At 45.1% G+C, this 13,910-nt stretch overlaps 1 protein-coding gene across 1 annotated transcript; it reads right to left on the bottom strand.

Moving 5' to 3' along the window:
• Nucleotides 1–1,137: 1,137 nt before the first annotated feature.
• Nucleotides 1,138–12,678, bottom strand: LOC115531978 (serine/threonine-protein phosphatase 2A 55 kDa regulatory subunit B alpha isoform). Its single transcript, XM_030341374.1, has 10 exons — nucleotides 12,383–12,678; nucleotides 11,020–11,091; nucleotides 8,697–8,794; nucleotides 7,598–7,763; nucleotides 6,833–6,945; nucleotides 4,759–4,936; nucleotides 3,912–4,076; nucleotides 3,171–3,340; nucleotides 2,286–2,377; nucleotides 1,138–1,895 (listed from the first exon to the last, which is right to left on the bottom strand). The coding sequence occupies exons 1-10, from the start codon at nucleotides 12,387–12,389 to the stop codon at nucleotides 1,544–1,546; spliced, it is 1,413 nt and encodes a 470-aa protein (XP_030197234.1). The 5' UTR covers nucleotides 12,390–12,678; the 3' UTR covers nucleotides 1,138–1,543.
• Between the last annotated feature and the right edge of the window lie 1,232 nt (nucleotides 12,679–13,910).

Raw genomic sequence — 13,910 nt, forward strand, 5'->3', positions numbered from 1 at the left:
TCTGAGAAACGACGATACTTGCGTAAAGTACAGGAAGGTCAAGCTTCATCGGACACATTAAATCCAGTGCGGTATTTGTTCCTTTCCATAAATACAACACTCTGTACAAGTGGTCGAATATAAACCTGACTTACTTTCTCCTTTTTATAGACAAAACTGAATAAGGGGAAAAGAATACAAAACATGTCCAGAGACACAGACAGCGCACGCCTGTGTCTGAGGTATCAACACAGATCCTCTCGTTGAATGGTGTCCACTGGAACCACCCGGTACCTGGTCAGGTCACCGGGGTCCGCGAGGGCGCTGTACCCCTCCCACCGTGTCTCAGACTTGCGAAACTAAACAAAAGTCTTCCAAGATGGAGGATGCGTTAATTAGGAGCCACTCACACTAGGGCTGCGGCCCTGTGCCCGAGCTCATTTGCATACTAAAGTCTAGAACGTTTGGCTAGTGTGACCACGCCATCCGTATTCCAGCACGGAGCAGCCCCTTGGCCACGGCACACTTGGGAGAGATGTGTCGTGGCCAAAGTACAGATGCTAATGAGATGATACGCAACGTGAGCTGGATGACGTAGTCCTTGCGCGACCCTTCTTTCTTTATAGGTCCATGCCCTTCTTCCCCACAACAATCATTTTAAACAATGGCGGCAAGCGGTTCACGAGTGGGTTTACGTTGGTGCGATAGTGAAGTCGAGTGTTTACTTGGAATTTGGGCCGACGACAGCATTCACGTTGTTGTTCTCCATTGTTGTTATGGCGGCAAGGACGCTCGGTGATGACGTATTTATCGTATTACGACGTATGTATGAAGGAGCAATCGTGCCCAGGCCACGGCCTTTGGGAGCAGTGTGACCACAGGCCAGCGGGGGGAGTGGGGAGGGGGGGAATCGTGCTGAATCTTCCTGCAGCACGGAACAGGCAAACGGCCCTAGTGTGAGTGGCCCCTTGGGGGGGGATGGAAACCTAAACAAAATGTTGTCATGACTGTTGCGGGTGTGTGAGGATCAGTTGTAGGATAGAAGGAGGATGATCTGTGTAGAAAACAGAGCAGTGCGGAACCGTTGAACCCACACACTTTCTTGCTAAATTTCATTTTGTGAGGAAATAAAAAAAAAAAATGGCACAGGATAAAATATAACCAAATCTTCGTATGTTTTTAAGAATTTTCTTGTTTTTACAATATATTCATAGAAATAAGGACAAGAAAAAAAGAAAGTGCATCCGGTACCGGATAGACAGACAGACACCCAATAACACATGATGCCTGGAGGAAAGGGGGCGGGGCTAGAACAGGTAGCGGGAGTTTGAGCAACAAAACGGGAAACGAAACGAATGGCACGTCATTGAAAAGTCGGAGGGTTCGAGTGTCTCGTTGCCACAGACACGCCCTAGGCAACCAAGGGAGAGACTTTACCCCAGCAACCACTGGTCTCAACAGTGAGGGAAACGCATGGGAGTTGCGGTCGATAAGGGGGCTTTCAAGAACAGATGGGATAAAAACAAAACAAATGGGAGGAAGAGGAACAAAATGGCCGAGCGCCTCAGATCGTACACATCATGTCGGACGCGGAGAGGTCGTCGGCGCTGTCCGGGTCGCTCACTTTGTCCTGGAAGATGTAGAGGTTGTTGATGGTCGCCACGGCGATGATGTTGTCGTTGGGGTGCCAGGCCGTGTGCAGGATCTTCTTGTTGAAGTCCAAACTGTCCACGCTGATCTCGTCCTTCTTGCGCTTGCTGCAGCCGCCACCGCCGCCGCCGCCGGTGCAGACCCGGCGCGGCTTCAGCAGCTGCAGCGGCAGGTTGTGCTCGCGGGACGCCTCCAGGGTGGCGTCACGCCGCTGGGCGCGGTCGAACATGCGGAAGAAGTTGTTGTACGAGCCCGTCATGACAACGCTGAGCGAGGGAGGGAGAGAGAGAGACAGAGGAGACCAAGTGAGTGTGAGAGAGAGAATGAACTGCCAGCAACAGAAGGACAATGCAACTTAAAAAGGCCCCTATTATATTCTTCGGAGGAGATATAACAAGCCATTTCTAAATCTATCCACTTAGGGCAGATGGATCCACCTCCAGTCTCCCAGTCAGGGTAGTCCATTTAGGGGACCATAGAGTTGACCTACGTCCGGATGGACACTCCCACCTGTGATGTTTCAACGTGGACTCATTTACCAAGGGCTTGTTATGGCTTATACTCTGCAAGTCCTCACCACGGTGGGGAAATAGAGGCGCTTTCAAACGAGAATAGAAAGAGAGCAATAAAAACGTCTAACTGTATTTTATGCTAACCTGTCGTTTCCGTTCCAGCAACATTCAAACTTGTCGAAGAGGCAGTCGTTCTCGTAGAGGGAGCACATCTTGTTCCTCAGGTACTCATGAACCTAAGAAGAGTGAGAAAGAGAAAAAAAAACATATTAAAGTTTACCATTTCAACTAGCTCGTTGCTTAAAATAAACTGGACATATCTTGAGTTTAATGCTGATCGATGGGGAGTGCAATAATGTCATCATTAAAAAGCTAATCCTAAAACGTATTATGCACCCTGCCGGCCCAACGGCACTAGGTCTCGTCAAACAGTCGCTCAGTGAGTCAGAGTGGACAGAACACGGTTCTGGAGTTCATTCTGAAAGGCTCCACCCTGAAACCCAGGAGGGGCTCCGTCTTACACAGTGCAACTTTAACAGTGTTTCTCGTGAATGTATTGAAATAAAAAGTAAATCTTAATTTGGGTAATTCCTGAATGAAACATGTTTCATACATCACTGGTCAGAAGTTAGTCTCTGAAAAAGCATTTTCTTTCAGGCTACTGTGGCTAGGACATCCTCTAGTGGTCAGTCATCAAACGACAATAAGATATTCTTCAGGATATACAGACAGGAAATGAGGGATTACATGCATTGTGTTTCAATCATCTTCTCAATGACCACAATACTGAAATGATCCATGAGGAAGATACATTTAAATGTTAACATAATATGAATATATTTAAATGACGCGACCCCTCTTTGAAATATTCAAATATGCAGAGCGCAATCGGATTCACTTCAGTGTTGGGCTGCCAAATTTACAATCGATATTCAAATATTTTTGGACTAGTAAACCACCATTACATTAAAATGTCTAAATTAACCCACATAAAAATTAAAACGTGCACTCGGTTCTGTGGCCCCCTACCTGGTAGGTCTCGATGGGCCGGGTCTCCATGTTCAGATCCCAGATCTTCACCGTCAGGTAGTCGCGGGTCATCAGGTAGCGCCCGCTGTGGCTGAACTTGACGTCCGAGATGGAGGAGATGATCTCGGAGAAGAAGGAGCGGTTGCTAGGGTCCTCTGGCTCCTCAAACACTGGGGGGGGAGGGGGGAGGCGGTCGCACGTTGAGTCAGTGAACAACACCACAATCAGAACCTTTTAACACAATCAAAAGGACTCTGGTTGGTTTCTTTACTTCTGACATAACGTGAACTTATCAGAGTGTTAAGTATTTTGATACTTTTGCGATGCCGTCGCAGAAACACAGCCGGTGAACATGTCCGTGAACCATTAACAGGTCTACAATCAATCAGTAGCTGATCAAATGACATCCTCCTACGTTTTTGTTCTGTCCCAGTAAACCCATTTGCTAGCTGCAAACGCTGCGCAGTACGGAACGACAAACACTCGGCATGCTGTGTCCCACTAGCCTTCCGCCCATAGTCAGAAAATCTGTTTAAAGATAATCAACATGTAAGCTACCGATACCAATGTTGCATCATTTCAATATTCACATCGAGCAGACGTTTTCCTATCAGGCAGAGTAAAAACAAGGTACACAAACGCGTCTCGTGATCTAAACAAACTGTATCGAGTGAAAACGCCCCATGGGCCGAGGCCCGGGTCGCAGCGACGGGAGGTGGCGCGCCCCCAGGGCCGACGTACGCTTGGTGTGCTGGTCGCAGAGCGCCGACGCCCTCATGTCACACAGGCGGATGCTGCCCTTGCTGCTGCTGTACACCAGCGTGTGGCAGTGGTGGGGGTGGAACTCAGCCGCCGTGATGATCTCCGTCAGGTCCTCCATGTTGGCCGGCTTGATGTCCACGATGTCTGGAGGGGGGGGGGTCCGAGGTCAAGGGGAAGACGTGGATGAGGACGTGGGTGGGCTGTTTTGTGTGTGCTACCGTCGCATGTGATGAATACAAACACAGACACTCAGATTGAAGAGGTTGGCTTCACGTGACAAAAACTATACTGCACCTTGTTGTACATTGTACTTCAAGTGTTTGCTTTGTCCTACTATACTATGTATGTCAATTATGGCACCCATTGCACCCCAAACAAACCATTGAAGGAGGGATTTAGGGAGTTAGGGTATGTTGTAAATATATTGCCTGTAAAGCCCTTTGAGACTAAATGTGATTAAGGGCTATTTAAATAAAATTAACATGACATGTGGATCATACTCTGCGTTCCCTACATATAGTAAACATGCTAACACAATACACTCACGATTTTAGAATATCTTCCAAATAATGAGATAAGATTTGGATATGAATATAAACCAATACAATAGCCATGTTGAGTGGGTAGGTCACCTGAGATAAGATTATACTTCAACAGTGAATAGTTCCACCACTCTTCTAAAGCTAGATAAAAGGAGTAGGCATTTGCCGTTAAAATAAGTCCCTAAATGATAGAGAACACACCCACACACACACGCGCGCACAGACACACGCACTCACACACGCACACACACACACACACACACACACACGCGCACACAGGATACTGAAGCTGCGGTCGTTGATCTCCAGGTTCCAGAGGTTGACGCGGAGGTCGTCGGCAGACAGGTAGGTCTCGTGGTCGGAGTTGACGGAGATGGAGTTGATGTGGTAGGTATGGGCGTTGGAGAACACCCTCCTGGGACTGGCCTCAACCATCAGGTCCATGGGCCGGAACACCGGCACCTGGCCGGAGGAGGTGGGGTTTAATGGTAGGATCCATGGGGGATACCATTGCGTTTGTACAGTGTAGCAGTGTGTGAGTGAGTCAGGTGTGAGAGTGACATTCAGTGCGTTTACATGCAGTCATTATCGGATAAAGAAACGGATAAGACCTCAACCGGAGTTTTAAAACACATGTAAACACCTTTACCCGATTTACTTCGGACCGAAATTGGTACATGAACGGACAAGCGAGATCGGATAAGAACAGCTAGATAATCCCATCATAGCCCGGGTTCTACCTGCGTGTAAACCCGCATCGTATCTCGTATCGGATTTTGCGTTCTGTGCACGCTCGAGATCTTGCGGCCGGGGGACGTGAGCCGGAAGTAGAAGGAGACGGTAGTTGGGTTGTTGTCGCCAAAGACATAAAAACAATTCTTATTTCTTTATAAATATAAATATTAAATTATTTCTTTATATGTTTATGGTTGTCGCCGTCGGAAAACGAGAAATGGCGATTTATTTAAAAAGGTGACACAGAAGATGGAGGAGGCCGGTGTCATGCCATTACCCCCTATAAGAAGTGTATCATCATCAAGATGCATTTAGTACACACTACGCTTCGATTTCACCCAAGGCTGAATTAAAAGTAAATGTTCTCCTAAACGTTGGTCATCAACGAGGTTGTAAAGTAGTAACTTCGGGCAGATCTGCCAAAACAAAAGTTTTTTTCTTCTGACGTGTATACGATCTTTATTCATTCATTGCGCCGCGACCAGACTGACGGGGATATTCTCTGATATTATGAATCTTAAAGGCTGCGTCGGGTTTTCCGACTCTCTGGTACATCCACAACAAAGACTCGTAGTGGGGGTTATCTCGGCCATGGTGGAGAAGGAATTGGGAGAAAAGGAATTTTGGCTTTGACTCTCTGAAGTCAAGATTGAAACGCTACATGGAGGAGAATGGGATTGTTGCCATACAGCTGTCAGTTCACTTCGGGTCCATGTCATTTCTCCAACTCTTCATTGTTCCTACCTCTCGGTCAATGCGGACTTCTCCGGCGGCTGAGCAGTGGGAGTAGTCCAGCCGGAGTTGAGTGGTAGGAACAATGAAGCGTCGGAGAAATGACATGGACCCGAAGTGAATGCTCCGGCCATTATCCGATCTCTTAAAGGCCATGTACGTTCGGATAATTGACACGGTGCGTTCGAGTAGCAAAATCGGTGTAAGGCTTAATCCGATCTAGCTGTCCCATGTAAATGCACTGATGGACGTGTAAAACATTGGCAGAAGGATGGTCCAAGAAGGTGATGACCATAGAAAAACACTATTAGTCAGACTATGTTGAACAAGAATTAGGAATATAAATTACAGGTATGGAGGATTTCTAAATATAAAAAACGGCAATCGAGCGTAAAGACTGAAAGGAATGTAGTGCAGGTTATCCTCCTCCTAAGATACCTAGGAAAGCAATTACAGGCATGCAGAATCAAACACGCTTGACACAAAATCACAAATTCCAATCGAAATGTACCATAGAAAGGTCATTGAATAATATAACCGTTCTTAATACGATGGTAAAAGAGTGACGGGTAATGTCTGTTGAAGTGCACATTCTCCAGAAAGTGTCAGAGAAGAGTGAAACAAACCAACAATGGCCAACATACACCAAACACAGACTCTAATCAAAATCTAGGTCCTATGAAAAGGTTACAAATCAAATTGGCCTGTTTCCTCAAAGCCTCAATACTGATGCTTAAGATAGGTACTGTGTTCATTCCCAAAGGGAATCTACGTTCGATACCGGAGTTCTTCTAAACCTTCAAACTAATAAAAAAGGTCAAGTAAATGAATGAGCGTTGTAACCCCATCAGGTGGTGACGCTCAGCGTCAGTGCTAATGTGGAAGACTCACCCTCAGTGATGTCACGTTACCGGGGTTGATGTAGCGGCCATCTTCCTCCTTCAGGTTGTAGCCCTCTGGCCTCTTGTCGCGCTCGCTGATCTTCCATAGCTTGATGGTTTTATCTGGAACAGTTAAAAAAGAAAGAAAGAAAATAAATCGAGTTGACCTTTGAAGCCAACATACGTGGGCATGGATATCCTAAAAACTAAAAAAAAGACAAAGTCCTGAGTTCAGACCTTTATTAGTGTAATTAAAAGCCTGTTTGCGGATGGGCTTCATGCTGAAGGACGTATAAAGGTTAGGCTACAGGTACAGCAGAGGCATTGTGGGTAGAGACAATGTTTAACAAATTGCTGCGGCAGGGATGAATACAGCGAAACACAAAACATAAGATTAATTTCAGCCACAACACGGGCGCCCTGCCAATATAAAGTGGACCGATTTTATTTTTAGATGGGGGACGGGGGGGGCAGCATGGCCACCGCAAACAGGCTGAAGTCCCAGCTCGCTTCAGAGCAGAAACCGAAACATTTATCCCTTGGTTTGAAGTAAAAGGCACGGTTAATATTTATTTTATATATCTGTCTGATGACAGATATATAAAATAAACAAAGGAATGAGCAGGGATCTTTCTTTTGAGTGGTAGAATTATGATGAGCAGGAAAACACCCAAATATGGGCGTGTCCAAGGATGACACAACGATACGGTTGAAAGCTCATTAAACAGTTGAAGGTGGGGATTAAAGTGAAGCACAAAAGAAACAAGCCACCGACCGTTGGTCGACAACAGGAACTGCGAGGCGTTCTTCTGGGGCAGCCAGCGGATCTTGTTGATCTTCTCCTCGATCTCCAGGCTCTTCAGGTAGTCGAACTCGGGCTCGTGGCTCTGGAAGGTGCTGTAAACATTGTACTCGCTGCGGTACTCGGGGACACTCTTGTTCTGCAGGGGCCGTGGGCGGAGGAATGGGACACCAATAGGTTTCAAAAACACACTCACTCAGACACACAGGGAAATATTTCATGCATTTAAAAGTTATATTGAATTAGTTATGGCAGATCTGTTATTCATTTTTTCTGTATCTTTTGTCTTTTGTCCAATTTATTTTAATTACTATATTCCTGTTTGCTCTGACGTTCAAAGAACTTGAAGATACACATCCATATTTACCATGCTATACATTAATAGAGGGATTCGGGACAAGATTTCTAGAGAGGAGGTTGGCACATCATTTGACCATGAAAAGGTTAAATTAGCGGTGAAACTATGGGATTTTCTGGATTTATCAGAGCAGAAATAAACCAATGAATGGCTTTCCCAGCGAGGTGAACAGATCCACTTTACTAATGACACAGTCTCCCTAGTCTCTTTTGTGTTGCATTCTTTGACAATATACATCCGTGAGCGCGTGCGTGCGTGCATAAGAAAATATAAGTACACAATTGAGTCAGTTTTCCTCTGTAAAAGTTGATAATGCATAATAGCCCATTCATAAATTGACACCCAATACAACAGTCACTACTCGTATAGATTCAATCATGCATTGGAAACAATAACATGTAATGAGGCTAGAAGTCAGTCGATGAGATTTCAAGCCCACTGCGTCTTCAGTGTTAATTCATGACAGAATGTAATAGTGATCACCATGTTGTGGTGAACTACACTCAGAATCAAAAGAGGAAAAATTGCTGAGACCCACAACAATTCAATGCAGTGGTCAATTTTACCTTTTACTCTGAACCATTGTTCTCTACTTCCCATTGGTATTAGTATATAACTAACCTTTACTTCATGTGGCTACCTCTACTTCCTGTTTGAATCAGTATGAATCCAACCTCCACCTCAGGTGGGTATCGGTATGGGTATGCAACGCACCTCTACTTCCTGTTGGAAGATGACCACGCGCCCCCCCCGGTCCCCGGTGGCCAACAGCTCTCCTGAATGGTTGAACTCCACCGTTGAGATGATGTCCGCTGAAACACACACACACACACACACACACACACACACACACACACACACACACACACACACACACACACACACACACACACACACACACACACACACACACACACACACACACACACACACACACACACACACACACACACACACACACACTTAATTGGCCCTTTCAAGTCTCAGGAGCGCTACACTGCCCCTGGTTTAGAATCCAGACAGCATTTATCAAGGTTCTATTAAACAAAAGACAGCTCATCACAATTGTTATACATGATATAATGTTTGAATATAAAAGAAAAAGGGTGAAACTGGTCAAATATCCAACTAGTATGCCATCGGTTTTTCCAGAGGGTTGTGGTGTACAACCCCATTGTACGAAACAAGAAATGCACAGTTCCTCCTAAAAGGTCTTCGGTATCTCCTCCTCTCTCGACATAAACACTATTCAATTGTTATCTATTGCGCACCCCAGGTTATGTCTTACCACTTTAAGTCGTATTTCACATTACCGGCTAAATTCCTGTAGAATCAACTATGTCACACAGAGACATTGCTGCAGCCGTGACAATGTGCTTTAATAGGAGTAGTTCTTTAAACCACTTTAACTTCCAACATAAGCATCAGATATTAAGTTTCATTCCCAACCGAAAACTACTCGGTTCTCGGTTGGGGCTTGGCCATGATCTCCGTACAGCTGGATAGGCTTAGCCCCAGTCGAAGAGGAAACGGCCAGGTAGTCACGGTTAACCCTGACGATGTGGTCCGTTCTGGCAGCGGGGAGCCCAGATACGGCTGGTGCATCTGGCTTTCAACATGCAAACAACCACCATTGTATGTTCTAGAATGCACCGCTGGGGGAACTGAGACTAGTGTTGCCAGGCTAGCAGTGCTGTTTTCACACCGTGATAGTTGACATTGTATCGCCCGTTTGGGGTATCGTAGAATAACGCTAGATGTCTAATTTACAGAATGAATGCAGCGTTTCCCACAGATCAGGTAGCATTGGGTTGTGCCCAATCTCGCACAAAATACATTTTAAAGTGGATCGGCCCACTAACGGTCCAACACCGTAATATATATAAACTTTAACCGCTTTTTACATTAATCGCATATATCCCGCTACTTCGGGTTTTCCTTTGTAGGCGCGTTGAGAGGAGGCACGGGCGAATCCACTGTAAGCTGAGACGGGGTAAAGAGCGGCATTGTGGGTAACAGGAAAATAGCACGCTGGAGCAGATTAGGGAAGACAGTCGGAGACAAATTGCCAACCCTAACCCAATAATGTACAATATTATACCAATTTCAAATATTGGTCGTGGGGTGCATTGTACAACTACAACAGGTTTTTCTAAAACGTTGTCAGTGTTTTCAGGCTGCATTATTACTTTAGGTAAATATCTCTGCAACACAAAAGACATATTTTGAATGTTTCAAACTAATAATCTGACACGTTTCATAATATCCCCATAACACAAAGTGCATTAATAAAAATACCACGATCAACCGGCGTCCAGTTAATCCGGTTCAGCCGTCAAGGAACCAGAGTGGTCGGCCCAGCCAGACCGCGGGCATAAGGATGTCAGGGTATGTGGAGCAGACGGAGAATTAGAACTAACCTACTTCACAGACACACAGACTAAAGGTTGTGGTTGGTGGGCTTTGTGCAGGCTATTGCCCTGAAGGTCTGTTGGCAGGGGGTTCAGAGGGAGATGCCCCTGCTTCTGAAAGCCTCGGAGGAGCTAAGGGAGGCTACACAGCGGTCCCAGATTGACCACCTCCATCCCCGGTGTGATTGCAGACAGGAGTGAAACGTGTCACTGGTACACACACACACACGTTCAGTGATTATGGACCACTGGGTTTGTGGAACGGTTCAAGCATAATACTATTCATAGGTTTAGTATTTAACCTATATTTATCCGAGGCATTGGGAACAAATTCTTCCTTACAATGGCAGATCTAATAGAGTTCAAGATAATTCAGTGAATTCTACGTGTTCAATACCGTTTGTGCTGTTCCTAATGATTACACTGACGTGGAGCAAAGTGAGACAGATCCCTCAAATCCACCACACAGTTATATACTGCAGCCCTTAGAGAACATGCATTTCCATTCCCATTAATTCAACCTGAGCTTCAGTTCCACACAGACTCAAGTCCCAGCACCAAGACCAGCCTTAAGGACCGACCGAAGCCCAGGACTGAAGACTGAAATCCCCAGGTGTGTGTCTTACCTTCAGCCACATCATCGTCGATGGCTCCCTTGACCTGAGAAAAACACCACTGCATGTCTTCACTCCCACCTCCTATACATAAAATATAACAAAAATGGTGTCGCAGCATTAAAACATATCTGTTTATAACTGTTTAATGCAATGACTACTCCATCCCAACAAGATTCCTTACTGAGTTTGCATGTATTGATTGATAATAATGGATAACATAGATCAGGATCTATGTCCATGTGCAAATTCCAATATGCCACACCCCCATCAGTGATGAATAACTGCCTAGGTTCCAAAGAATCTCACACAATGACATAGCCAACATTTTTACATTGTAGTGAAGACTGCATAAGCAGTCTTCTGCATATGCACCGACTGCAAGTTGAAACAGGCACACGTCTATTTCCCTTAAGGCCCTTAACAGGTTATACACCGACAATGCACATTGCACAACGATACACTCGGCATTGTTTTGATAAAGTAGGGCATATTACACAATTAAACAAGTTTGATACTGCCATGATCTCACTATCCAATATTGCAACAATGCATGGAGTGGCTAAATTTGACACACGGTTTAACATGGAGATATTGGATAATATGCAGAAACATGCAGATTGTAAACTTGTAGTACATGTTCACAGTCAGAAACAAATATGTAAGGTATGCTTTGCAAACGGATACATATTGCATCTACACCCAGTCTATATTTCCTAATCCTTAATTCAGGCTGCAGTCTGAACATCGGATAACGCACTCGAGTGCACTTAAGGCCGATTCATAAATTGAATATTATAATGTGATCAGTCAAAGTGGGCCCGGCGTGCTGTCTAGCAGCAGTGCTGCAATGTCAAAGTTGATGCTAGCGCTGTCTAGCCACATTCTCCATGTTCAGGTCCCTTCAAAACTTTGTCAATCAACTTGCAAAAGCTAAAGCGCACTTTGCATCCAGCTCTCAGTGTGGATGTGATTTGGCTCAAACGCACACGCACACACACATCTCTAGTAACCACACCTGCAGAGAAACACACGCTTTAACTTAGCACCGCTAGCGTTAGCTTCCCAGACCCAACGCCTGGCCAGTGAACGCGATAACGTTAGCTCCAGATCACGCTAGCCGGGGCTAGCTTCATCCAATGCAAAGCAATGGAACTCTTTAGCTTCAGATAGCACATAGATAGCTCAAGCTAGCCAGGAGTAAGTTAGTTTGCTGGCTAGTGAGGCTAAACTGGTCCGCTAACGTTAGCAGCCTCAGTCATTGCAAACACATTCCGACACAATCATTATAAACTTTGCATACAAAAAAACCCAGATAATAATTAATTGACTGGTGTGTCATGTGTTCAATAAGTCCGTCTTAACGTTGTATTACCTGCCATTGTGAGAGTGGGGCTCGTCTCCGTCGGTCACGATCTGTCCTCCCACTCCCACGCGTCAAGACACGGGAACTTTTCCAGTGTTAAAGCCCCGGTGCGTTCAACTACCACCAGCCAACCTAGTCTTTTGGTCTGGACCCAAACACGTCTTCTAACTGTATGTTTGTTAATAATTATTTCAGTATCACTAGCTCGCTCTATATCTCTCTCATCTGCCGATACTGTCTCCCCACCACTGCATCCGCACAAACTCTCCTTTATTGTTGTGCACACGCACACGCACGCCCGAAGGCACTCAGAGCGGCGCGCAAGACAATCGCCATTCACTGTCAATGCATGGATGGACGGAGGGGCTCCTGCTGCCCGGGGATCCTGGGAAGGAGATGTCTGTGTGTAGATGCGGTTGGGTATTTGGTGGTTCAATTCAATACAATTCCATTTTATTTGTACAGCCATTAATTACCGGTAAAATCACAAAGCGCTTAAAATCCCATATATTTATGACGTCCCCCTGACTCCTAGCACCCAAGAGGGCAAGAAAAAATTCCCTTAATTAGCAGGGAAGATATCATCAGGAGGAACGCAGATTTGGGGATCCCTCCTTCTATGGATGATCATCATGAGTGCATGGTTGCCGTAATTTACATATATATAGGCCTACATATATAGAGGCAAACTGTTCAAACTACAGTGAGTGTATTGCAGCGTCCCTATCGGGACTGTACTGAATATTCATTGATATTTTGTGAAACAATGGTCTCAATAACGATGCTAAAAATATGCAATGTAAAGAATATTTTAATATTATTTTTTAAAGAAAAGACTAAATAAAGTGATAAACAGAATATGAGTCGTAATTGTAATATCACCACGTTCACTATTTTTATTTAGGTGCTTTATTATGTTCACCCTTTATCCATTCAAGCCGTGTCAAAATGCACTTTGACCAACGAGGGATCCTGTAACCAACCATGCTGATTGTACACACTTGAATAGCAAGACACTTGGTATAGAAGCACCCAATCACATTACCATTTGTTTCCGGTTAATACGGATGGTCCAGCCATGCTGCTTTATGCTTTGTGGTTTTCGAACATTATGCTTTGTTCGAAAACTGGAGATTAATTATTAGTACAGGAACAGAAAAGTTTCGAAAGACATTGCCTTTATGTTGTCACACACACACACACACACACACACACACACACACACACACACACACACACACACACACACACACACACACACACACACACACACACACACACACACACACAGACACACACACACACACGCCCACGCCCTCGCGCACAGACTCACACACACAGACACACAAACACACACACACACACACACACACACACACACACACACACACACACACACACACACACACACACACACACACACACACACACATACCCACACAGTAAAACTAAGCATTGTAAACGAAAACAATATACCACAGAAGTTAGAAGATACTATATTGAGAGTTACTTCACTAACTCAAAGTGCCCCAAACGA

Source organism: Gadus morhua, chromosome 19, assembly GCF_902167405.1.
Source record: "Gadus morhua chromosome 19, gadMor3.0, whole genome shotgun sequence".
Lineage (NCBI taxonomy): Eukaryota > Metazoa > Chordata > Actinopteri > Gadiformes > Gadidae > Gadus > Gadus morhua.

What these genes read in the sequence shown, in the direction of transcription:
- LOC115531978 (XM_030341374.1), bottom strand. An exon ending in TCTTCCAACAGGAAGTAGAG is followed by an intron (nt 7,764 to 8,696) that starts GTGCGTTGCATA and finishes CGGCCCCTGCAG; the next exon opens with AACAAGAGTGTCCCCGAGTA. An exon ending in GATCAACGACCGCAGCTTCA is followed by an intron (nt 4,077 to 4,758) that starts GTATCCTGTGTG and finishes CCCCCCCTCCAG; the next exon opens with ACATCGTGGACATCAAGCCG.